The sequence below is a fragment of the Amia ocellicauda genome, chromosome 12 (assembly GCF_036373705.1).
Source record: "Amia ocellicauda isolate fAmiCal2 chromosome 12, fAmiCal2.hap1, whole genome shotgun sequence".
Taxonomy (NCBI): Eukaryota; Metazoa; Chordata; class Actinopteri; order Amiiformes; family Amiidae; genus Amia; species Amia ocellicauda.
This window is the reverse complement of record NC_089861.1, coordinates 14,566,431-14,592,559: the sequence shown is the minus strand read 5'-3', so window position 1 is coordinate 14,592,559 and position 26,129 is coordinate 14,566,431. Positions and strand designations below refer to the sequence as shown.

The window sequence follows — 26,129 nt, the reverse complement described above, 5'->3', positions numbered from 1 at the left end:
TATTTTGTTTGATTCTCAGTTGCACAACACTCAAAACACACTTGACATTTTGGGTGACAAAGCTATCTCCATCTTTATAAAGTACAATGGAGAAGGAAAAACATTTACCTGGGTCTATTTATGGTATATGGCAATAGTGTCATGGAGCAATATTTCAGTCCGAAACAAAAGGAACAGTAGCACAACAGTTTGACGCTGAATATATATTGTTTGTGTGCATCAGCATCACATTTGGTTTGATCTAAATCAGCTTGGGTAGCACCACTACTTCAAGCTCAGCATTGAACAAGGATCTGTGATCACAGTGTGCATTTATTTCTGAAATTAAGAGGCACTTCTTTACACAAACATTCATGGGAATCTGGAACAAACCACTCGGCAATAGAGTTGCATTTGTGTCTGAATCTGGTACCTTCAAGAAATGTCTGTATGAGATTAGTTCTGTTCAACCAAAAGTGCAAAATGGCCTCCTCAATTGTAACCTTTCTAATGTAATTATACTGCATTTGCATTATCTTGTTTTATGTTAACAGGGCCTTCTTACAATTGCAAAGGATAACATTCTACTTGTAGTGAAGGTAGTCCTAGACAGTCGTAGCAATACAAATCAAATTTACTTTGATTTTACATTAATTTACCACCTCTCTACATTATTTTTTATTATTATACAAAATTCAGTCACACTTTAAAATAAGTTGGTGTGATTCCTCATAAATTAATGTATGGCTTCCACAGGATTAACACATGAATATGTCATGCACTTCATCTGAATTTATATGTTATTCACATGCATAACAGTTAGGGTAAGTAAGTTCCTTTCCTCTTCGAGCCCAGGACTCTTGGGTGCTCCAAATTATATCAGTTGGCTTCTCCCTGCAATTTCAAACCCGTCCACACCCTTTCCAAGGCATGGTGTGGACACGAGTGTGGGACCTGTTGCAGTGTACAGCGCTTCGCGTCAATATCGCCGCTCTCCTGTAGAAACGAGCAATCTGCGAAGTGCCCCCTCCGTGGCAGCACGAGGGATTCTATTCCCCATTGTGCCAAAGAAAGATGGTGGTTTCCGCCCCATCTTGGATCTGAGGGGCCTGAACCGCCACCTCAAGGTGTTGCGTTTCAAGATGCTCAACCTGCGCACCATGTCCCAGGCCATCAACCTTGGCGACTGGTTCACCACGATGGATCTGAAAGATGCTTACTTTCACATCCCTATTGCGCAGGCGCACAGGAAGTTTCTCCACTTAGCTTTCGAGGGCCGAGCATTCAAGTTTGCTGTTCTTTCCTTCGGCCTGTCGCTTGCCCCACGCACTTTTTTCAAGTTGCCAGGGGGTCCGCATCCTCAATTATCTAGATGACTGGCTGGTTTGTTCTCACTCGGGAAAAGGTTCAGAATCACACGAAGCCCATTCTGACAGATGCTTTCTGACTGACAGGATGAGCTTCTTCGTGTTTTCAGTCAGGGCAGCTCATTCCAAGCGGTAGCCCATTTTTTTTCAGACTACCAGTCAGCTCATCCTGATAAGGAAGCTCAGTTTGTCAGAACACCGGCGATTTATAGCTTACGGGGCGGGGCGGGGGGGGGGGGCATATAGGGCAATTGGGGGAAAGAAAAGAGGCAGTGGCTCATGCAACCCTTACCCCCCACCCTGTTCTGCACCTCTCTGTGTAAATATATGCACACACAGCAGCACCATTGCAAACTCAAAACGAAACTCAAACGTTTTCCGATTATGATATACGTTTATATTTTGAATTCAATATTTGTGCCACTAGTTTGATCATATAGTCCGAGCCTTCTGTAATAATGCACCACGGCTGTGCAGTGCACTTCCAGAGGCTCTGAGAAGCGCCCCTATACAGGATGGTTTAAAGAAATGTCTTAATCACCTTTTTGAAAAAGTTAAGGAACTCTGTTAGTTACAAGTTTTAAAATAATCTTTTCAGCCTTTTTATTCCTTGCTCCCCTTTATTGGCTAACCTAGCTGCTTGTTTTCTTGCTTACTTTGTCTGTATGTACTGTACTGCTGGATTGCCTGTCTTTGCTGTGTCTGTTTTGACTCTTGCTTGAGTGTAGCGTGTGGGTATAATAAGAGCGTGTTATAAATACAATGTATAATAATGTAGTTGAGGAGGTAAAGAAACGGGTGTAGCTTGCGAGACGCACACCAGTTCAAGAAACTGAAACTTCGGTTAATTGGGACAATCCACAGCCGAACTACATTTCCCACATTTGCTACCGTAATAATGATTTGTATAAAATATCGTTATTATCATAATCATTTCAATGTAGTCTTTCCTTATAGAGTTCAAAAATTGTATTCGCACTGTGCGCCCAAATTGTATTTCACACTCACACAACATTATTTTTATTCGCAAATGCGAGTAAAATGCTCACACTGTAGAGCCCTGCAACTACTCCTGTGTTCCATGGGCGGCACATGAGTTCGTTCCTGCACCCCGTGGTATATATAGTTCGTTTGTACAAAATCTAAGTTGTCAGCACAGTGGAGCTCTTCCACTCTGTACTATTCAGTTGAGTTGGATGCTCCTGTGCTGCGCGCTGACAGCATGAAGGTCTTGCTATCACGCGATATGTATATATTGTATATTGTTGTTCAGCTCAGCTACTCTGTTCACTAGCCAGCTATGTATTCTGTTGTTTTTTCATTGGGTCTGTGGCTCCGGTCCTATTGGATCTTGAGTTCACTGCCATGATAATGCGCTATGGGGCCCCTGAGGTAACTCTGGAGTTGTTGCTGAGGCCCCCTAGTGGTGCACCTCGGGGCAGGCTCCCTTATCAGCTCACTGCCTCCTCCCTTGCGACAGTTTTGTTATACAGTAACCCCTCCCCCTTCGGCGGTGCTTCCGACTTGACAGATGATGATAGGTTGCGTATGCAACCCCGGTTATCTGAAAAAGGAAGCACTGCCCAAGGGTTGCAAGGTCGCGCGGGAGTCCTAGCTCCCGGCAAAAGAGGATGAACCTGCGCTGACGTCATGTTTTATAGAACAGGATGTGGGAAGGGACCTGTTCTGAGTGACAAGTGCAGGGGCCAATGGTAGCTTTGATTGAGTGACTTTCCATCGGGTTCCTGTGGAAGTGCGCAGAAACCCCTCCCCCTTGCGCAGTGCTTCCTTTTACAGATAACCGGGGTTGCATTTCGTTTTATTAATTGTGTTAGAAGTTCTGGTTTTGAGATGCATTGAAGTGATAGTACCTGATAGTACCAAAAAAAGATATGCATTGTCTGTTGCCAACGTTTTTCTTGAAAATTGATGTTTTTCTAAATATTTCCTGACAGTGTTGTGTTTAAATGAGCTTATCTCAGGTCATTTCTTGACTGGATGGGTATGAATGACATTGGAAGAAACTGAGAAGGAGTCTTTGGTTGTGGGGTTCAAAATAGAACCAGCGCACCTCAGGCAGAGCAGATCTCCTCTGGAGTTTGGTCTGGAGCTGTGACCTTGTGAAAATGCGAGTCAGCCTGCCAAATGCTGTCTGTGTCACAAGCGACACAGCATCTGGAGAGCTATACCACAGAGAGAGCTCAGATGAAGTGTGCAGGAAACCTCAGGTTCAGAATGCCACCATCCACAAACATCCATTATTAGGCGATTTTTATTTTTATTTTATTATGTTCTGCACCAAAATCCTAAACTCTGGTGACAATGTATTGATGTATGCCGAGGTGTGAACAAACTGAAGAGCTTTTGTAGCCTCCAGAAACTAGCATATCAGCATTTTAACAAGTGTTCCCTCCAGTAATTCTACTGTGAGGTGGGAAGAAACGTCCTATAGTGAGTGTCTAATTTTGGTATACATGGATACCACGCTTGAATCCCAAAGGCACATGGGCTTTCCAGCAGTCGTTCTGTGAACTCTGCTGTGCAGCAGTTCGTGAGAAAACCCTTGTTCACTGAATGCATCCCACAGACTGGCTTGCAAACATGGAAGCTGTAGCTGGGGACCTAATTCACACAGAGAGGGAGATTACTGTCTGATATTTACAGTTTACACACATCCCATGATCCAGAAAGCTTACGTATGCTTCCTCAGCATATAAGGCCCAAATGTCTTTGAAATTCAGACTGATGTGGTTGACATTGAATTTCCCAGTCATATGAAGACTTCACTTATGTTGATTCTTTTTTGTCCATTACTTGAAATATTTTTTGTTAAATGATTTATAGCACTGAAGAAGACATGTCAACAGCAAGGGCATCTGGGTACGGTTGCCTGTTAAGGAATAAATAATAGTAATACTGTACTACTAACATTTGGTAGCTATACATATGCAGTAAATGTATTTGCTCTATCTGGTCTTTTAACAAATTACTGCCAAAAACCCTCATGTTATTTACATACTGTGGGTACTGTTCAGTTGTTCTTAATCATTTGTCACAAGATGCAGTTCTGGCCCAAACGTAGCTCTTTGTATGGTGTCATTCAGTGTTTTGTCCTTGAGGCTTTAAATCCCACCTCGACAGGCCACAGTGACCCCTGCTGGCCTGCAGTGGAGGGGCCACGCCGAACCCTGTGGGCCAGCCAGGTTCAGTTGCTTGGCAACCAATTTTGCTGCTTCTTTTGAGGAACAGAAAGCAACAAGAAGGCAAGCACAGTTCACATCAGGGTTTCTGTCGTGAAATTAACCTTAATTTACAGAAAGGGGTTAAAATTGAGCTTTAATTCAAGGTGTAATATCCACAAAAATATAGCCCTACGAACCAATATGCCAATATTTGAGTAAAACTGAAAATAAGCTTTCCCAGAGATGTGGAAATAGTCCTCCTTAATATTTTGTTGCTTAGTGATTTGTAAATATTGCATAGTAAAGCAGTGAAGAGGTCTCCCTTCAAATTCAGGTTACAAAGTTTGAGGTGTGGCCGAGACAATATACAGGCCCTGTTGCTTTGACAACATGTTTTCTTAGGTTTGTGAATATTAATAGGTTATCAAGAATATTCACTTTCTTCATTCGCCCTTGTCTGGCAGGCAGCTATCTGAGCCTTATGAATATTGATATATGAAGTGTATATTAATGACCCACAGAGACCTTAACCCTATCCTTATTGCCTCCCTGGTGGTAACTGCAGGCTCATGAATATTAATCTAGCTCTGTAACCTCCATTACCCTAATCTTTGCTGTCTAGCCTCCCAGAAGGGCTTGTCACCATGGTTACCCCTTTATTAAACTGTTTTAAACCCTGGGAAAAATATGGTTAAAAACAAGCTGAGAACAAGATAGTGCTAGTTATACTGTACTAGTTGTGTCAAGTACAATTCCACATTAGAAAAATAATAAAGCTAATACCTTAAAATACAAGGGTGTTTTTTATTTATTTAAGGCCCGTTTATTATTTTCCAGTATGAAAACGGAAAGATTAGCTTTTTTTCAGTAAGGGTGAGATTATCATTTGCTGCTTTCAATCAAAAATCTCTTATGTCCTTCTCTTTTCATGATTAAATGTGATGTGTAATGTTCCAGGACTGTAAAATAATTGTACACACAATGATGTAACAATGATGAAAACGTATTGGAAAAATATGTCCACTAAATATTGGTGAAAAAATATAATAAAGTAAATAAAATATGGAGGTAAATTGTTCATATGTAGACCTTTCAATTTAACATTAGATTTCTTAGCTTACTTGTCAGGATTTGTCGGGACCCAAATTATTCAATAAAACCTGCTATTTGCCGGCCAGTTTAAACATTGTCAGGTTATCAAAGCTTGCTCTTCCTGAAAGTAACGCAACAAATCTTTATATTAAGATAGCTCTCTTCAAATTACCTTCAACATCGGTAATAATCATCATAATTGATGTATTTTTGTTCCTCAAAGCTGTTTAATTAGACTTTGTAGGCGTGTGCTTGAGGTCACTGCCTGTGATTCTGTTGGTACTTTCAGGATGACCAAGTTTTGCTTTTGAAATTACAGGCATATTTTGATACTTAAAAATAGTTTAAATGTTCTTGTGGGAAAACACATCAAATCTTATTCAGTCATTTGGAAATCCTGATAAATAAGCAAAGGTATTTAATATTACATTTGTAGGTTGATATGCACACGTCAATACTCCCTGAAAACAAAAAACTGATCATCCTATCCCTAAATCATTATAGCCAAAAAATAACCAGGTGCAGATGTATTGAGCCTTTAAGAACAGGCTCAGGGTGGTATAGCAGCTTCTTTAACACCCCCAGCATTTTCTCTCACAGGACAGTAGATCGCTTTGATGCACCTGAATCTAGTGCCCTTTGCACAAAGCTTTGATAAACAGATGGCTTAATTCTTAATGCTAGTTCCTTCCAAAGAACACAAACCAATTTTTTTGTGTTGAAGAGGATAACTAAACAGTTTAGTGTAATGTAGCACTAGGAAGGTATATTTTATTGCAGAAAATAATCCTGAACAGAAATATTCCTGTAGGTTTTATTGATGTTTGATATAAAATAAACAGAATGAAGTTATTGTTATTTGTTGTGTGTCAGACTTCAAAACCATAAAAGTGTATTAATGATAATTTCCATTTTCTGATCTGTTCGTGTTTTCTATGTTGCTGATGTGGAGTTCTTGTCTCTGTTTCATGAATAATGTACTTATTCATTAACCAGAGTAAATGCCTAAAGGAAAGAGAAACAAATTGAAGTGGGGTCAAATATATTTAAATGTAACTTAATGTTGTAGAAACTGTGAATTAGCAAATGCAGATGTGATGCCTTCTGTACCAAAACAAAATACAAATCCGACTGTAAAGTGAGATGTGAGTCAAATTTAATTTGGATTTAACCAAAAAGTTCTGTTGAAATGTCTAATGTTTTAGTTCTCTCTGTAAATTCAAAGCTTTATCTCTGTGCTCATTGATAACTGTTCCTGACACACCTGGATGTTACTGTCAAGAATGATTTCAGCATGGAGAATTAGGTTTGCCATCATTTGTTGCTTTGGGACGACTCCTTGAAAATGTTATGACAGGGATATCGCGAATAGGTTTTGAGATGAAATTCCCATTGTAAATTGTTCAGTGTTATGCTTTTGTTCTTTTACCATAGTTATTATTTGCAGGGGGGGTATCGTGAGGATAGAACAGAGAGTATTATATTCAGCCTAGACCTGCTTAAAATCCACTTGGTAGATGGTAGAAACATGTAGCTTCTGAGAAACAAAAAGGTGCCGTGGAGTACATGGTTTGTAATTTTCAATCAGATGGTGCTTCACATTTTTCATTTATCCAGAGCCTTTGTTCTTTTATTTATAAAGTGCCTGTTTGGAATGTCTTTCAGCCGCCTAATTTCCCCTCTCTTGCCCCGCAGATGTAGACAGAGTAGAAGAAGAGGAGGCAGAAGAGGAGAATGTGGAAGAAGATGGCTGGTTTGGGAATGCTTCGGACACTCCCTCTGAGTCATCCTTTGGGGACGTGCAGGACGAGCTCAGGATCTCTCCTGATGAGCACCAGCAGGAACAGGACACATCTGCGGAAAGCTCCATAGGCTGCCCCACTCCAGTCCATGGGAACTCGCTGGAGCTCCTGGGGTTGGACAGTGAGCCCTTTAAGCCTGGGAGCTTCTCTGCCAAGGACCCACTGTCCTCCGTGGTGTCCTCGTTGTATGCGGACGCATCTCAGGCTCTGGGGAAGCCACTGAGTAGCAATCTGAGGCGCCTCCTAGAAGCAGGCTCTCTCAAGTTGGACGCAGGTGACCTGGCCGCCAGAGGACGAGGAGGGGATTCGCCTCCTGTCAACTTGGCCTCCACCTTGACCCTCTCGCCCTCTTCCCATCATGCTCAGCAGTTAAGTGCCCTTGCCCGGAAACTGGCCAACACCACCTCCAGCGCTGCCTCCCCAGCCTCCACAGCACCCGCGAACCCCATCAAACAGGAGCCATGCGACCCTTTCGCCCCCAGCATGAGCAGCAGCAGCAGCGCTGGGGGCAGCACTTGCGGAGGCAGCTTCGTGTGGGTGGGCGGCCCAGAGAAATGGCCCCCCGCTAGCTGTTCAGCGCCCAACAGCGGCAGCAGCAGCCTCTCCCCGGACTCTGCCATCCAGAAGCTGAAAGCGGCAGCGAACGCGGTGCTTCAGGACAAGAGCGCGGTTGCATCATCAACGTCCTCCTCCTCCTCCTCCTCTTCCTCTTCCTCCTCTTCCTCCTCGTCCTCCTCCTCCGCTGCAGCTGTAGGGGGGAGGCCTGAGGAGGCGGTGCGCTTCGATGCCTTCGCCTCCCCATTCAGCCCGCAGTCAGCCAGCTCCACGCTAGCCGCCCTGTCCAAAAAGGTCAGTGAGAGGGGGCTGTGCGGTGGGGGCCAGGTGGACCACCAGCCCCCAGCCAGCTCCTTCCTCTCGCTGGTCTCCATGACCTCCTCGGCAGCGCTGCTCAAGGAGGTGGCGGCCCGGGCAGCGGGGAACCTCCTGGCGGACAAGAAGGAGCCGCCGCTGGTTCCAGGACCCCCAGAGGATGTCAAGCCCCTCCTGGACAAGAACCAGAAAATCCACACACCCTCTCAGACGCTGGAGCTGCTACTGCCATCACCTACAAAGGGAAGAACTAAAGCCAGCAGTCAAGGAGGTACAGTAGCCTTTCTCTGCATGACTAAAGTATGCAGTTTATTTCTTAATATATTCAAAAACAATCTGTTGTCGCAATGGTTCTTAGTCATTGAGTGCAACGGCAGAAGAGCTCATTTATTACAGTTTATCAGTGTTTCTGTGTAAAATGTATGTATTTTAGTTATTTTAATGTAAGCAAAATCTACCCTTTTTAAAAAATACTGTAGGAGATATTTAAGCAATGTAGATCTGGTTGTTTTAATCTATGAATCCATCCACATTCACCATTATATTTGTTATAATCAATAAATAAAAACTTGCATCTATAATGTCAAGCTTTATTCTTAAATGTTGTTGATGAGCTTTACTAGTTTGTTGTTCCACTGTGAAGCCTTGGTTTTATTTTTGTGTTATTTTGCAATAGTAGTTAGCCATCTGAAAAAGACATACATTTGAAAAGGAAAATAAACTCCTCACAGTGTACTACCTGCCCAAGATAAATGGGTAGTGACCTCCACTTCAACCCAGTGATGTTGGATAGAAAATGGTCTGTTCAGTGGGAGGTGAACTTTCTCATGACCCTACTGTCATGGCATACAATGCTACTTATAAATGTAATCACGTTTTTCAGTTTCACCTGAACAATATAATAAATAGAAGTTTAAATCAATCTGCTTTGAACAGATTGCTGCTGCTTGTGTGTTGTACCTGATTGTAAACACACCCATAGTTTACAGACAGACTAATAAGAATATGAGTAATAAGAATAAATATACATTGTAAACCAATTGCTTAATGTTGAATATTAAATGTGCTTTTCTATGTTTTAAAGTATGTTAATACCTTTGTAATAACTTTGACAAAAGGAGAGACTGACATCATTACTCAACTAGCTGACAATTTTTGTGAACATGCTATGCTAGAGTTTAATGAAATCCAATTTTGCCACAATCCTACATTTAATCTGATATATTTTAGATTAACTGAATTACTTTGCGTTACTGCAACCGCTTGAAAAACAGCATTCTTTTTCAAATTAATGGCATTGCCTGTTAAACCATCAATTTGACGCGCTGATGCATGATATTTATAAGCACTTGTAAAGTTTATATTTTATTTAGCTGTGCTTAATATTTAGCTTTAAATGTAATTCATATTATATGTACTAGTAGGTTGTACTGTACATCTGATCATTTGATTTGATAGCTGTAACATTGAAGAAAAACTCAGTCCCCTCCCTTGACGCTGAGGAACAACCCCACTGCCTCTGACATGATCTATCTCTCTCTGTCTGTTCTCCACAGCTTCTCCTGAGGACGGGGGAAAACCCTTTCAGTGCCCTGTGTGTGGCCTGGTCATTAAGAGGAAGAGCTACTGGAAGCGACACATGGTGATTCACACCGGCCTCAAGAGTCACCAGTGCCCTCTCTGCCCTTTCCGCTGTGCTCGCAAAGACAATCTCAAATCACATATGAAGGTAGGGCACTGGCTGTACAGTGTCTACAATTCAAAGGAGGGAAAGTTCCTTTAACATTTCCCCGCAGGTTTAAAGTACTGTTAGTCAAGTAAAGTTTTAACAGTGCAGGTAACATAGTTCCATATAAACTTGGCATCTTTTGCTGTCTTTTAGCTGAATTCAAGTTTATGCTAGGAGGACTAAATAGGAAAAGCCAGAAAAAAAACAAAAAACGGATGATTATATTGGCAGTCTTCATGGGAAATGCTACTTACTGATGAATTTAGTTAAATATGGTTTGTTAAACTATCAATGACATTGTGTGCATTCATTTTAGAGAGTAGTGGGAAAGATTCCAGTTGACTGAAGCAAGTTAACATTTAGACAACTACATATTATATCGAAGGAGTGGCAGATATATATAGACACGCAAGGAATCTAGGAAGATCAGGTGTTTTGAAAGAGTACCTGTGTCCATCCTGGCTGAGCTTCCCGTTTGCCCAACAGGTCCACCAGCATCAGGACCGAGGGGAGACCTTCCAGTGCGAGCTCTGCCCCTTCACCTCCTCCCGCCACTTCAGCCTCAAGCTGCACATGCGCTGTCACCAGCACTTCCCTCGCACCGAGGTCAAGGTCAAGGAGGAGGTCACGACAGACACCGAGGGCGAGGGCTCAGTGCTGGGCGACTCGGCTGGTCCGGGGGAACTCAAGGGGGCCAGCCGGAGCTCCCCGATGCCCCAGGATGCCAGGTTGGGAGCCTCGCCCGCAGACTCCACCAATCACATCCACATCAAGGAGGAACCCCAGGAGAGGGATGTGTCTTTGCTGCTGCCATTCCCCCTCTGCAGGGAGACCCCAATCAACAGTAGCGCTAAGCCTCTGGAGCCCGGAGGAGTGAAGCCCAGCCACCCCACCGCCGCTTCCCTCTTCAGCCCTGACATCACCACTAAGACAGCCACCGACTTCCTCATTAAGCTCTCAGGTAGGGAAGCTCCAGGGGCCCTGGTGACGCCTTCACACTATAACTCAGTCATTCGTTTTGTATTTGAAATGCGCAGGACTGAGTGAATAGGCTATGGATGCAAAAATTAAGGGGAAATGTGTACTATACTAGAAATATTTTTAGAAAGCGATCAAATCATCATTAAATCATTGATGAATCCTGTCAAGCAAACAAAGGTATGTTTGATAAAATATTGATAGATTTATTTTATGTGTAAGAGAATTCTGCAGTTCACCAAAGACACACCATTAGACCATTGCTGAGGTAAGATAAAAGTGTGAAACTTTTCAGCTCTGGGTAAAGGTTCTCACAGGGAACCTCTTTATAGGTTTTACCTTCAATGGAAGTTGCTAACATGAGGCAGATCAAAGTACGAATACTCTCAGAAAAATGAATTTCATTACTATAGAGAGCCAGGTATTTTTTAGGTGTTATCTTTCAAGTCGAAAATGGATCCCAAAGGGACTATTGGACATTGCTGCACGCAATGGGCAGTGCACACAACTCATAACAAAGCTGCCAATAGAACTCTGTGCGCCGTCACTCAGATGAGCCCTCCTAGCCACTGCTCATCGAGACGCACTTTCTCTTTTGCCGTTCCCTGAGGGAAGACGTTTTGTATTTGAGGACTGATTTGCTTTACATTGCTATACATCTCCTTTTGAAACGCTCTTCCTTCCTGTCACCGGTGTCCTCTGCAGCCTTGTGCTCCTCAGGAAAGCCTACAAGGCATGCAAACGTCATCCGTCATGCTCATCCATGCGTTCTCACTCTCCACCTCCTCATTACCACAGTGGCTACTACCGGAGCCTGTGCCATTGGAGCAGGGACTCTGATGTGTGTGCCTCATCAAGCTCCAGATGCTTCATCCAAGACACCTCCACCCATACAGCCAGCTGGCTCATCTGCTTTCGTGTCTGTACCTTCCACCCCAGCTCAGGTGAGGGTGAGCGTTCACCACCGTGGCTTGCGGATGTGCCTTCACTCCGGAGGAGGACCTTGGAGTTGGCGCACATTCAAGGAGCAGAGGCTGCTGGTCTGGCAGCCTTTTCAGTACTGTATCTCTCCATTGCGACGATGATCTCAGCCAAGCCGCAGGACTTCTCCTGCCCTAACAGACAGTGTAGACTCATGGAGGTGCTTTTACGTAACGCATTTGTGGCCAAGGCCCAGGTCATCAGATTGATCAACTCCAGTAGCCTCCTGTCACTGTACACTGCACAGCTGGTGGAGAGAGTACTTGGGGACGGTGACACCATTCAGGTCAAGAGGGAACCTAGTGCTGCAGTGGACTAAGCGCAAGGTTCTTGGGACACTCCTTAGCAGCTTTGTTTGCTGCCAAATGGCAGCTTTGTCTTTCTCAGGCCAGACAACAGGACACAGTATTTTGGATGCTCCCATTATAACGCAGCCACCAGGGAGCCACCAGTCTTGGCAGATGGTGCAAGTTTTTTGGCACCAGACTGCAATTCCTGGTCCACATAGTCATCCCACGCAGCATCTCTAACAAGGACAGCCTGTGCCGCATTCACATCCCCCTTGGTGACTTGCAGGGTTGTCTACAGCAGGCAGGGTTCCCTGTCCCAGTCCGTTACTGCGCTGAGAGAACGTGCTGATCAAGCCTCCTTTCATGCACTCCCATGCGCCACAAGGAGGCTCACAGGTCCCTCCGCTTTGTCCTTTAAACATACCTCCCGTGGCTGACTAATCCAGCAGCAGACCTTTTCTCCAGATGATGTTCCCTGTCCTCTGAGTGGTGCCTTCATCTGCAGGTTGTCCAGCGCATTTGGGAACAGTTTGCCAGGGCTAGCGTAGATTCTGCTTATTGTCCCTTATGGTTCTCTGTCCAAGAGAACTGTCCATGTGGGCCCACGAGGGTCTGCTTCTGGCTGTGTTCTTAGGGTTGCATACACAGGTAAATGTTTCTTATTATTATTTGTCCATAGAGCTGAGGCTCAAGCATCAGTTATCCATTTTATTCTTTAGATTTCTACCCTCTTTATTATGTACCTGAGTTAAATAACAACTAATTAAGCTGTTAACAGTCAGATTGTACCACAATTTTGTTAGGAAATCGATTTGGAATAGTTGACTACTCCGAAGACAATTTTTAAAGAACAGACCTGCTGCTATTTCAATCAGGTATAGAGTTGTGAATTGAAATGAAATTGAGGGGGAAAAAAAATCTGCCAAGAAGCTGAACATTAGGTTAATTAAAATTGCATGCATAATTTATAATTAAAAATTAATTCATAATTAAAAATTATGAAGATTCTCAGGCCCCTCATTTGACCCATGCTTGGGAACAACTGGCTTCAAATATCCTTGGTTACACTGATTTCTACAACCTCATCCTGACAGAGCTTCTTTAAATTAGCCTGCTGTAATAATTTAGCTTCTCTCCCAGACTCATAATCAAATATAAATTACTCTCAGGACTAGCCTTCAGGGGGTGAATTCTAAAAATGTCAGTAATGCTTAAAGAGACCAGTGCTCATGAGCACATTTTTGATACTGGAGAGTTTTGTTTGTCCTAGTGTTTCTTGATTTCAGTTTTTCAATGGGCATTGTTCAGGAGTTTAAGGAGGTGAATTTGGAGTATATGAAGGGGTGGATCTATATTAATAATATTATTATAATCATTATTGTCATTAGTGTAAATGTATAGGTCACTTTGGGGTTCGATGCCCTTCTGCTTCCATGTGCTCCATTCCTCAAAAGTGAAACCTCAGCTTTGATGGAGCTGTGTCACTTCGAGCAGTCTCCCTTTTAGAACACACAAAGCACGTTTTTAAAAATTCAATTTCTTATGCCTGGCCTGGGAAAATAAGCAAGATGCATTACTAGCAAGGAAACGATAGCCTCCTCCCGAGACTTTAAAGTGTGAAACTGTACTGATGCAGAAGAAAAGCATGCTGCCTCCAGTCAAAACTCTTGAAATGTACCATTCAGTTTGACCTGCAGCCGAGCTTGGACCCCTAAGGTGGGAAAGTGGCTCTAGGGGGGGCGGGGTAAGAGGCTGGGAGAGAATCCCATTTAGACATATTAATGCACAGTGTGGTTCTTGTCAGCATTAGTGCCAACAAAAATGGAGCTAAGTGAGTAAGTAGCATCTCATTCCTTTTGGCTTTTAGTGGATAAATTTATTAAAGCATTCCCATAAGGGCATGCAGGAAGTGTGTTTGTGTGGGTAAGGTCCAGTGATGAACAGAGGTGCATTTTTAGTTCTTTAAAACTTCCTCAGGCAAAACAGTAGTCTGAACTTTACTCCATTGCTGGTTCAATAGATTTTTTTTTTTTCCTGGCTTCTCCTATTTAGTCCTCCTGGCATAAAGACTAAACTATTTATTGCGCTTGATTTAAAACTGTGTACTATGCAAACAAAACTCTCAAATGTCAGGATGGTCATGTGACCTTTGTTTCTGTGAAGTGGTGATAGAGAGCAGCTCAATACAGGGCAATTAATTATTCTAACCTCTGCCCCTTAACCCAAAAGCATACTTTACTGTATACTATTATATTATATTGCATTTAATCTGCATTGAAGACGTGTGTTTGGATCATTTATGATCATTTGTGTGGTGATAGAAGTTTTGTAAGCAGAAAAATATTACATCTGAGCCTTGCCTTTTCTGTATATTTGTACTTTGCACGCATTGCTGTGGTGTTAGCATCCTTCAGCTGGTAGAAAACAACTTGTAAATTGGCAAGAGATCACAAGTGCCAATGAACTAGAAGAAAGCTTAATTATATTTTGATAATGCTCATATAAAAAGCACAAGACGTTTCTAAGTTACGGTATGAGAAAAAATTGTATCTGATAAGGTTATTTTATATATAATTATATTCCTTTTAGTTAGCATTCATTCAAACTTCAGATCAAAAATAAGATGATTGTCCTTGAAACATTTATTATGAAGAATATCATCGTTTTGATTTCAGTTTCTTGACACAATGGTATATAAGGTTAGTGGCACTATGCTTTCAAAAGTACAATATCTGTCAGCCTTCAATAAACCAATCTCCTTGTCCAATACAGATATAAAGCAGTGTCAAGGCAGTTTAAAGTGAGTTTGCAATGAATTTATAATTAAGATGGCTTTGTCTAATCCAGGTTTTAAATTAGATGTCACTACCAACTGTTGTAGTTATTTATTAATAAGGCCCTGTGAATTTACAGGTGAATTGAAACAACCGACTAAACTGCTGTTCAATCCCAATCCTCAGAATGTGAATCAAGTCGCTTAGATGAAAGGAATCGAAAGAATAATGAAAGTAATGAACCCCCTCCCCAAGAAATGGAGGGGGACCATTTTCTTAGGCAATAGATGCATTGAGGTGAAGATCAATTTATTCTTCTTCATATCATTGTTATTGGTGTGGTTTAATTGACATTTAGAGGATATTAACTGAAAGCCAGGTTCATCAGACTTTTGAGTTTAGCCATGGATTACTCATTATTACAAATGCAAGAATCTTGAGAGATGGTTCTGCTTGCAACACACAAGTACAGTCTAGGAACGGCATTTTCCAACTGTCCCTGAAAACTGGAGCTCATTCTCAATGAAAAGGCAGGACTCTGTGACCTAGGTGGATAGCTAATGAAGTTAGCTCCACAGGTCTTACAGTATTTAAAGGTCCAGATCAATAATCCAAATAACAAAACAACTTTATAATAATTTTCTACAAACACCTTGGACTTAATGGCTCTGAGAAGGTTTCCTTATGTGAATTGAAGAGCTGTCTTGTCTAATTAAAGAAGTTCATTAGTTCAATGGGGCTGACCTTCTGTTCTATAAAATCATTCAAAACATTTTCCTTTTCACATAGTCATATTGTACATCTGGAATGATAGTCAAGAAAATCAAGTATGGTGATTTAAAGTGGCCTCCATATGTATTCATACCCTTGAGAAATTGTAACAAAAATTATTAAATGGACAAAATGCAAGTGTGCAGTCATTCTGTTGCTCAAATAAATGAGCCATACTGTCATCGCTGCACAGAGCAGGATCATGTTTGACAAATAATGGCATGTTTTTCAAATGACAGTGATCTCATGTATTCCCATCCATTCAATCAGTGTTTTGTGCATCCTCCTTTGACTTTGGCTCTGAGAAGATGCTTCCTGTAGTCTTTATAAGGTTCTGTCACTTCTCATGTGGGATTTTTTAACTATCATAATTTCTCCAGCTCCTTGAGATTTCTTGGCTTGTGAACTGCTTTTTTGAGTTCAAAACAAATGTTTTATCGGATTTAGGTTTGGAGATTGCAATGCACATTTGAATACATTGATTTTATGTTCACTTACACATTTCTTTGCTTTTGATCATTGTCATGCTGGGATATCCACTTTCAACCAAGCTTGAGCTTCTTAGCAGAGCTAACCAGGTTTTTGGCCAAATTGTCCTGGTATTTAATCGAATCCATCTTTTTCTTGAGTCTAACAAGCGTACCAGTACCACAGTAAAACCACCCCAAAGAAAAAACAGATCCAGCTCTGTGTTTCACACGGGGGATGATGTTCATTTAAACATGATCTTCATCTTTTAGGTGCCAAATGTATCGTTGATGTCCGTTTACCAGACCAGACAATTTAATATATTGAACAAAAACCTTTGCCATTGCTATTTTCTTACCTGACAAAATGGTGAATGATTTCAATTAGAAGAACACATTGCTGCACCTTACTGACCCTCTAATTCCCTACCTTGGATCCTGACAGCTGACTGATCTGTGAACAACACCACTTCAGAGCAGACACAGATGTGAAAATCAGCCCATGACATCGTTTTCAGTCTGAGGCCTTCTTCGTTGGTCTCCCTGCTCCAGGAGTTTCCCAGCTCTGTCACTGTGGCTAGGTCCTAAACCACGTGGACTAACATACATCATCATAAATCAGCGCAAGGTGGCTTTGCGGATTGATGACATGGTTGTCTAGTTCTGGCCGTAGGAGTTCTGTCAGAAGTGGTAGGAGGTCAGGCCAGAACGGATTGTGGCTGCCGTACCCTCATCTGGAACATCACTCAGCCAGAAAGTGATAACCTCTGGTGTCTGCTGAGCGCGACTATTAAATATGGGCTGCAGAGAGGCAGTGGCACATTTTGTTCTTTTCTTGGCAGCGATCGTAAGTTTTTATGCGTTTAATTATTTATTCTTTATATAAACCAGTTGAAATATGACCCATTTTCACAAATCATCATGGGAGGGCAGCAACAATTTGGGGAAGCAAACGCACTTGGTGTTCACCTAGAATCAAGTAAACATAGTGGATCCCATACTGAGAACATCGGGCAAACGATGTGGTCAGTTTTAAGTGTGACGTCTAAAACAAGCTGAGACCAGAACGTGGTGAATGAACTTAAAGGTTCTGCGTGTGAAGGGGTGCCAGCTGTCTGTTGTAAAGGAAAAGGAGCCTTTCAATCAGGGGTTACCCTGGGCTGCTCTAAAGACCCAGGTTAATTTAATCTGGTTCAACTGTGGAGGCTGTAGGCGGACAAGGGCAAACTAAGTGTTTGCATCTCTCCAGCAGTCAGTTTCATCGATTTACTCAGGGTTATAATAAGAAGGCTCTGGCTTGCCAACTCTGGTCCCTGACGTTGTTATGTATAACCCAGCCTCCAGACAAGGGGGCAAAGCTCAGGAAAGACCCGTGAGTCAACGCCAGAGCTGTTTAGCTACACAACCTCTCGCAGGGTAATTGTGTTGTACCTAAAGAGTCAACCTGGAAGGATGATGTCACCATAAGAAAGGCTGGATTGGTCTCGAGGGGCTTCATAGTAATAACCCGAGTTGTATTTCATTCACAAGGTCGGGGCCACCTGCACTTGATAAAGACATCCCTTTTCCTTTTTTCTGTTCTATACATGCACAAGAATTGTTATAGTTGCTTTGACCGAGATATGCTTTTGCACAACTGCTTTAATAGGGAAAATGTATAATTCATAACGTATCAATAGTATGTGAAGTTGTATCTTAATTATTGTTATTACGGAAACGAGCATAGATAATGAGATTATAAAGTTAGAATGGAATTGTTTTCCAAAAAGTGTTCATTTTGGTATTATATGAGTAGTATGTTATATGTAAATAGTGTAGTATATGTACCGTGTATTTAAAGTTCAGTATCATTCAGTATTCTGGTCTAAATACCTAAAATACACTTCTTGCATATTATCATTAACAATTTAAACATGTCAAAACGTGTGCAATATTTTCCTGACAACAGGGTTTTATAGAATGGCATGGTGGGGGAGCGACCTTTTATATTTAGAAAATGTGAAGAATCTTCACAGGACTGTAAAACGACATTTTGCAAGAGATGCATTTTGATTTTCTGAGATTCGTTTTCATATTGTTTTTTGAGCAAAAGTGTACATTTTTGGAAGTTTTCCCAAAAGAAGAACTAGCAATGGGGGCATTGATTAGGGAGGTGAAAATGTAAATTATTTTAAATCTTGTTTTGAGATTTCAAATCATTGTGATTGATGTGCATGTTTCCATCTATCCATCCATCTATCTATATATGGCCAAGAAAGGATACATATTTGGGTTGAAATCTGTTTTTATGTTTAAAATAACTACTATTCAGAAATTAACTATAGCTAACTAGTTACTCAGTATGAAAATTGAGTTGGAAAAAAATATACTTGGGTTAAATTGTGTAAAACTGTAAAATCAGAACCCCTAGTTAGATTAACCTTCTCCCTTTTGTATGTTCCTAGTAGGAGAAGACCTACAGAGAGGGAGCAGATTTATGAAAGAATTCTAATCCCCAAACCCCTGGGTTGTATTTCATTTTCATGACTGTCTTGTCATTGTTCTCTTCCGCTCATCCGTTTTACAGCCCAGGAGTTAGAGAAATCTAGTTCAAAATCACATTCCAATTCTACCGAGAAACCAGTTCTACTGTCTGTATCTCATCCTATCACTTGAAATTACGTGAACCCCTGTTGTCTTTCAGTGATTGTTTTTCAACGTAGTTCTGAGTTAAAATAACAACTAGAACAAGGACTAGAATGACATGTAATCAGAGGGTCCCGAGGGGAAAGACTGTTTGCCTCTGGATTGGATTTGGTTGAGTTGGATTTTATTTGATTTGCATACTTCAATCTTATGCCAGGCTCTGAACTGGGTAAAGAATCGGTGAAGGGGGAGTTTTGGGTTCATTTTCAGTGTATCTCTTCTGTGCATCACAAGCCAGTATGAGGGTAGGTGAGAAAAGGAGAGCCCTGAAACTTAACTAAAGGGTACAATTCCAAGTGTCCTTTCCCAGAGAGATTGCTTCAGCCCAAGCTGTTGGATTCTGCTGGTAGAAACAGCTGTATTCTTCAGAGAGACACATTTAGCCCAGTATACATAAGTAGAACTGAGAAAAATATCCCTTCTTTATTTTAATTCCTAAAAGGGGAGCACAGTTTACAGTTAGGCGAGTGCGTTACATACAGTATGTAATCTGACACTGAGTACCGGACATAAGAGGCAAAACAAACACACACCATGTACAAATACGTGTCTTTATAGCCTTGTGACCTGGCAGCAAGGCATTACCATGTGGTTTCGGGGTGAGAGTGAGTGCAAGTGGGAAAAGCAATCCTTTTTTAATATATATATTCCTCTCTTTCTCCCTCTTCAGTTGCAAATCAGAAGGAAGTGCTCAAGCCCCAGTTCTCTGTGAAGGAGGAGCCCCAGGCAGCGGAGCCTCTGAGCCCCAGGCTACCACAGAGCCAGCCCAACTACGTTTTCTGTCAGGAGGGGCCCACAGGGACGCCCGAGCGGCCCATGAAGAGCAGCGAGGGCAGCCCTCTAGCCAAGAGCGGCCTGCTGAGCCAAGACATCAATGTGAAGGTGGCGTCAGAGCTGCTGATGAAGCTCTCAGGTACTGCCTTTCTGCAGGGCCTTTGCTTGTTCTGATTTGTTTTCTTACACTGTGTTGTGATGCCATTGTAGGAAAGTATAGAATGACAAGAAAAATAACTGTAAACAAAAAAAAAGTTTTAATCTGTATTGGGAAACAATGTGTCCTGTACCCTGAATTATGTGCAGTTTATTTTTTGACTTTGTGCAATCTAATAGGAGCACCTGGCTTGATTTATTTTTAATTCCCCCTCCTCTCTCTTGCTTTCTCTCTGTCTGTTATTTGGCTCCTGTTTAAAATTCACTTATGCGCTTTGCTGCATATGATTACATTGTAAAGTATACTCATGATCAGTCTGAGGCTAAGGGCAATAGCAAAACGCATTTTTTATTAAAGGTTGCACCTAGCTATGTAGATGTAATGGAATTCTATATGGAAGATGGAGAGTGAAGGTAATTCATATGAATACTCCTTCTCCCGGGCCACAATCTCTCTGACTGAAACATAAAGCAGCTTGGCATCGCCTTGCCTCAGTCTATCCCTGATTTCTTGCGATTTCATGTGCGCAGTGTTTTACACGTGTGCTGTTTGACTGGCTGCCTGCAGGTCAGATCTCCAAAGTATGTGAGAGAGAGAGAGAGTAAGCGTTGGTGTCTGGCTACTGATACAGTGTGTCATGTGCATTTTTTTCTGTACCTTTAGGATATTTTTAACCGGCTTTTAAGCAGCAGGGCCAGGGGCTGAATTAATTAGCCCGTTTATTGTCAAGCCGAAGAACATATTATATGACAGGGCTTTGTGAGGTTCTTGGTTGGCTTTGAGACATAGAGTGCAACTTAGAGAGACATTCAGTCACCACTAGTGTTATTGTCTGGCATGCAGTTGCCATGGAAACCTACGGATTACAAATGTAGCTGGTATTAACTCACTTGAGTCTGTATATGTGCTTCACAGGTCCCTATTCACTGCCTGGGTCAAAGTGCCAGATCCAGGCTTTTACTGGATGGCTATCCATTATGTTTTATTATCTTTTGTTGGAGTAAATTCTATAGAATATAAAAATACTATTGTGTAACTATGCAGTATTGTCATAGTTTATCATTTGTGCTTTTACAGTGAACAAGAATGTCTTATAAACAAGTTATGTCTTAATTTAGCACTCAAGGTTTTATTCTGGTTCATGAGTTTCTCAGTCACACGTTCAACTCAAGTTCTCATGGACGGTGATGCTTTGTATACCGACCTTAATGTTAATTATCCACCACTCAAATCCGAATATATTTCTCCATGTATTATTGCCAAGATTAGAGATTGTTTTCTTTCACTGTTCATCCCTGTTTCATAAAAATACAAGATGTGGGTCATAGACGTGTGTGGTGGTAGAATGTTCTGTACATTCGAATGCACACAATTCAGGTCATTGGGTGACCGATGGATCTTAGGGCAGTGGTCTTCAAATCCGATATTCCCAGGGCTAGACTCAAGCAAGCTTTATAGTTAAATCATCACCTGCATTTGACCAAGGACAGGGGTTAAATAGGTTCAATTCAGAGAATAATTAGTTGAGTTAACTAATTATGAGCTCAGGATGGAATTAAAACCAGAAGCTCTCTATTCCTCAAGCACTGCATTTGATGAACACTGTTTCAGGGCATAGTGATTTACTGGAGGAGTCATTTTAACATAGGATGTGGCATACAGAACATGCGAAGACTGATAACTGAGAAAATCTCCCAGCTGAAGCATCCATTTTAAGATGTTGTCTGAGTATCACCAGCAGGCACTCAAGTCTCCACTCAAGTCATCCTTCTAACACGAACTTGAAGACTACATTCGTGATTGGAGTGGTATGGCAGTACAGGCTACTATAAACGGACACCCCTTCATACCTTTAGGACACATGTACGGGTCTGCCTAGACCAAGTTTTGACTGGAACGGTTTCTTAGATGCCATCCACTTTTGAACACCTTCCAGTACAAAGGGGCACGAGCATATGTGACTAGTGTGTGTGTTACAGCACTAGAGTGATGGACTAGCCCAGTATTTCCCCGGCCCGCCTACCAATATGGTACTAATTGAACGCCTCTGGGACAAACCTCAAATGTCTGCATCAGCATCATCAATCACTGCATGACAACCAGAAGCTGTTCTTGGCCAGGAGTGAAGCAGCATATCATAGTCATTGACTGTATTGCTATGCATTATTTCCTGTATAGCAACCCCTATACCCTGTGTTCATCAACATGTTATTTGATTAATTTTTCACAATGTTCTTATCTTGCAAGCAATCGCAGTCGTGTTTGATGTATTATTGCAGCTTCATCACCCTCCAGAAACAAGTGTTCCATTATTGAAGTTGGACTAATGTATGTAGTAGTTTTTTTTTTTTTTTTTTAAATAAATGCATTGAGAAAAGTCACTGCCTATGTATGTATATATTTATGATGGTTAGGCTTTTTCACCTTCTACTAGCTACATCTATTTCATCTATAACTGTCCTGGGGCTAATTAAAAAACATAAACAATCTTTCTGATAGTGGGTGTTATATGTGGCTACCTTAGCCGCTGTATATACATTAGTACAGTGTAACTCGCATGCAGGGAATGAGTTCAGTTTGTCTGGGCTGACCTGCTGCAGAGCATCCTGCACTTTACATGTGCCTTCAATATGAGTAGTACCCTCTGTCAGGAGGAGCCCTGTCAGAGCAGGCCCTCTCGCCAGCCATGCCCTTGATAATTAAGCCGAACCAATTTAAGACATGACAGCACCTTGACAGGTGGTGTATGCTTTTAATTATACCCGTGAAACCTGCAGAGCGGTAAGCTACTGAAGCCCAGTTTGCACACAAGGGCAGTGGCCGTGGGTTAAATAAAAAATATCCACCCACATCGCCAGTCGTAAGTTCCAAACTTAATGTTCCATGGTAGCCTTCCATTGGGTAGAAGCAAACAAGCCTCTGATAAATGGAAAACCATCAACAGAATGACATGCCTGAAATGTGCCTTCTGTAAGTTTACCCTGGTAAATATACCATTGGATGTTTGCGCTTTAATGTGCATTTACTATGGTTCTGCTGTTTTACAGTGGTTTCCTATGTAATACCAGGATATACCTATTTCAAAGGCATGTTTACTGTGATAGACTGTGGCTCATTCATGGTAGAGTATAGTATAGAACCTTGAATGCAAGTTAAAATTATTCGTAACAACTGAAAAACGTTGGTGCAAACATGAGGGTATAATTGGAAGTCGCATCGTTGATTTTATAATCTGGGCAGATGTCTCTTGAGAGGCATCAGAAGGGTTCTCTTGTGTTCTTTGAGCAGAACCAACTTTCAGTCCTTTTTTTTTTTTTTTTTTTTTTTATATCAGGTCACCAAAATCTGGCTTCGATTTGATTAAACTTGGATAGTGAGTGGGGGGAAAAAAAAGACGGTTAGAAATTGCATGTATTGTGTGCGTGCTCTCTGAATTCCAACACGATAAAGCCCACACAGTGGCTGTTAAATGAACAGCGGAGCAGGCTGTCTCCTTTGTGATACATTAGAGCCACTATACCCCACCTTTGCAAGGAAAGGTTAATTCGGATCCCGGGGGATATCTAAACTGCAAGACAGGGCCTTGTTTTGGTCTACACTGCAGTGGCAATTTGTGGAGAGCAATACAAACACTTCCAAAAGGAATAAAAACGTGGAAATGCCTTAAGTGCTGCTTTTTACGGCTTGAGAACGTATGCTGTAGTGTCTCTGGATCAAGGAAAAGTGCTGGAATTTGATTTGGTTAAATTTTAACGGCTAGTAAAATGTAAAAAGGTACCAATGATAGGTAGCAAAAACAAAGAGGCAGATTGACAAAACCACTTTCATTAGTGCAGGGCAGGCGCCGTATTACTTTTTGACTAAGCAATGTTTCCATAAGTCCTTTTGGAATTTCAGCCCATGATAATGATACTTATGGAGCACTTGTGTTGCATTATCTAGTGTGGGGATCTGTTTCCCTTTCACGACTCTTGTGGTTTTCACAGCTGTGTGTTGACTGTAGGCTCCTTATTAAGGGATTATGGGTCTGCTAGTTGTCACTGTCCTGGTGTGGCTCTACTGTGGACAGATCTGACATTTGCACCCAAGAGTACACAATGTAGGTCGGCTCCAGGCAACATGAGCTCCTCACCCAGAGATACAGAGCTAGGGCTGTTTTGTGCTTTGCTAAGGAATGCACATCCATTTACTCACACACTAGCAGTCACAATGATTGGGTAACCTGGAAATAGTAACAACATCTTGGCAAGAACAGAAAATTGTACTTACAATGTTGATTTAAAAGGTTAATATTCATTTGGACAAGGACATATGGCTGTGGATACATTTTACTAGCATTTTATCTCGGCTACTCCCTGAAACTATGAGTATAATGACATGGCTACAAGGCAGGAAATTAAATGTAACGATCCGGTATGTATAATACCCCATTACAACAAAGGGTGTTCTGTGAGAGAAACAAGAAAAGTGCCCGTTTCACATAATGGCATATAGACCACAATCTGTGGTTATAGGAAAAACTGCTAGCTATGTAGAAAAGGTAGCTTGGGACAGAAACAAATACAATTTTCCTGACCATCACTACATTTAATTTGAATGTTAATCACTTACATATAAATCAGTTCACATGATCTATTTCCTTGTTGCTTTGGAGTAGGATTTAGACATGACCCAACCATTTTCACTGCCAATGTGCAGTCGTGCTCATCTGAAGTATTAACAATGAAATGAAGCTCGAACGGTTTCATATTCAATTCAGATGTGTCCAAACTATTTTTTCATTTTTTTTAACATATAATCCCATACACCAGCCATCATATACTTTCTTTTAGCCCTCCATTATTGAAATGTGTTTTTATCCGTCTCTGACGATATCTTTTCTGGGTTTTTAATAGAGGTTGTGTTTCCAGAATGCTTCAGTAAGCTGGAACAGGTTGAAAGGAGCTTTAAGAAACACTGCGAATGTGTTGCTGCTTGTGCCCTCTGGAACCTCCTGTGAATTAGCCAGTGCAAATATGGGGCTATAAATAGTTTTGTGCTCCATTCTTATATTTTCTGAATTCTTTCATTGTTTCCTCCTGTTTAGTGAAAGACATAAAAAAAAAAAAAATGAAGCTGCAAACTTGTGTTTCTAGACTTGGGCACAGGTGCAGCAGTTTGAAGTGTGTTTGTTGCTTAATCTGAAACCCTTAACCTGTCCATGACTTTAGAGGTGGCATTGCGTCTAGAGCGACTTGTTTTGAGTGGGTGCCGTTCAGCTGTTTGCTGATTCGTACTGTCACTCGCTGTCAACAGAGAACAACAAGGAAGCAAGCATCCAGAAGGCCACGGTGAAGGCAGAGCCGATGGAGGTGGACAGCCCCGATGATCTCCCTTCCTCAGCTCACCTGCTTGGTTTCGGCAATTTACCAGCACGGGAAAAGACCGAGCCACTGCCCAGCATCTCGGAGGCCTTGGCCTGCCCTCAGAAGCCGCTCTTCTCCCAGGACATATCGGTTAAAATGGCCTCCGAGCTGCTCTACAAACTGTCAGGTACACAGTGCGTGACAGGTTACACTGGGAGTACGTTTTCTGTGCATACCCCAGCCAGAATTTCCCTTCAAGCACATTTAATTTATTTTGCTAGATAACCTTCATTACTTTTTAACTACAATGTCAAGATTGGCTGCAAGTAGTAGTGAAATTCTAAAGCTGGTTGGCTGGAACTGTACCGACACTTTGTTTACAAAGGGGGAGCCAGCTGTCAAGTTTGACATATGCATGTATTTAATAAAAGTAGCATGTTTCAAGGCACCCTAATAATAGCAGCTTCTCCAGCAGTTCCTTATAATATATATGATTTTAAGTATGCAGCATTAACCATACTCAGTTGCACTTTTTCCCCCCATTTGAGATTGTCATGGCAACACACTCCGAACTTCATCCTCAGTGTTGCCCTTTGCTGTAGCGGTGGCACGCTTTAAGACGAGGGGTGTTGCGCCTTCAAGTACTACCAAGGGAGCACTGACTGTGAAATGAAGTCATTACTGTAGTGAGAGAAAGTATGCATGAAGCCCAGCCCTGAATTGATGTCTAATATTGATTACAAGTAATTCAGTGTTTCCCAAACTGGCATATCTGATGCACCTTGACTGCAGTGAAATAATGAAATGTAACTGTCAGAAAAAGAAAATGAAAAATGAAATGAAATGAAAAGTTGTGAATATTGATGTTTGTACACTGACGATTAAT

General features: G+C 41.7%; 1 protein-coding gene across 3 annotated transcripts in view; it reads left to right on the top strand.

Moving 5' to 3' along the window:
• znf827 (zinc finger protein 827) overlaps window positions 1-26,129 on the top strand; it is a 58,629-nt gene that overhangs the window by 12,641 nt on the left and 19,859 nt on the right. For all 3 annotated transcript variants that reach the window (XM_066718436.1, XM_066718435.1, XM_066718437.1), the window contains exons 2-6: window positions 7,316-8,563; window positions 9,849-10,021; window positions 10,508-10,982; window positions 19,638-19,880; window positions 25,194-25,430. In XM_066718436.1, coding sequence (XP_066574533.1) covers window positions 7,316-8,563; window positions 9,849-10,021; window positions 10,508-10,982; window positions 19,638-19,880; window positions 25,194-25,430 — 2,376 coding nt within the window. The remainder of the gene's footprint in view (window positions 1-7,315; window positions 8,564-9,848; window positions 10,022-10,507; window positions 10,983-19,637; window positions 19,881-25,193; window positions 25,431-26,129) is intronic.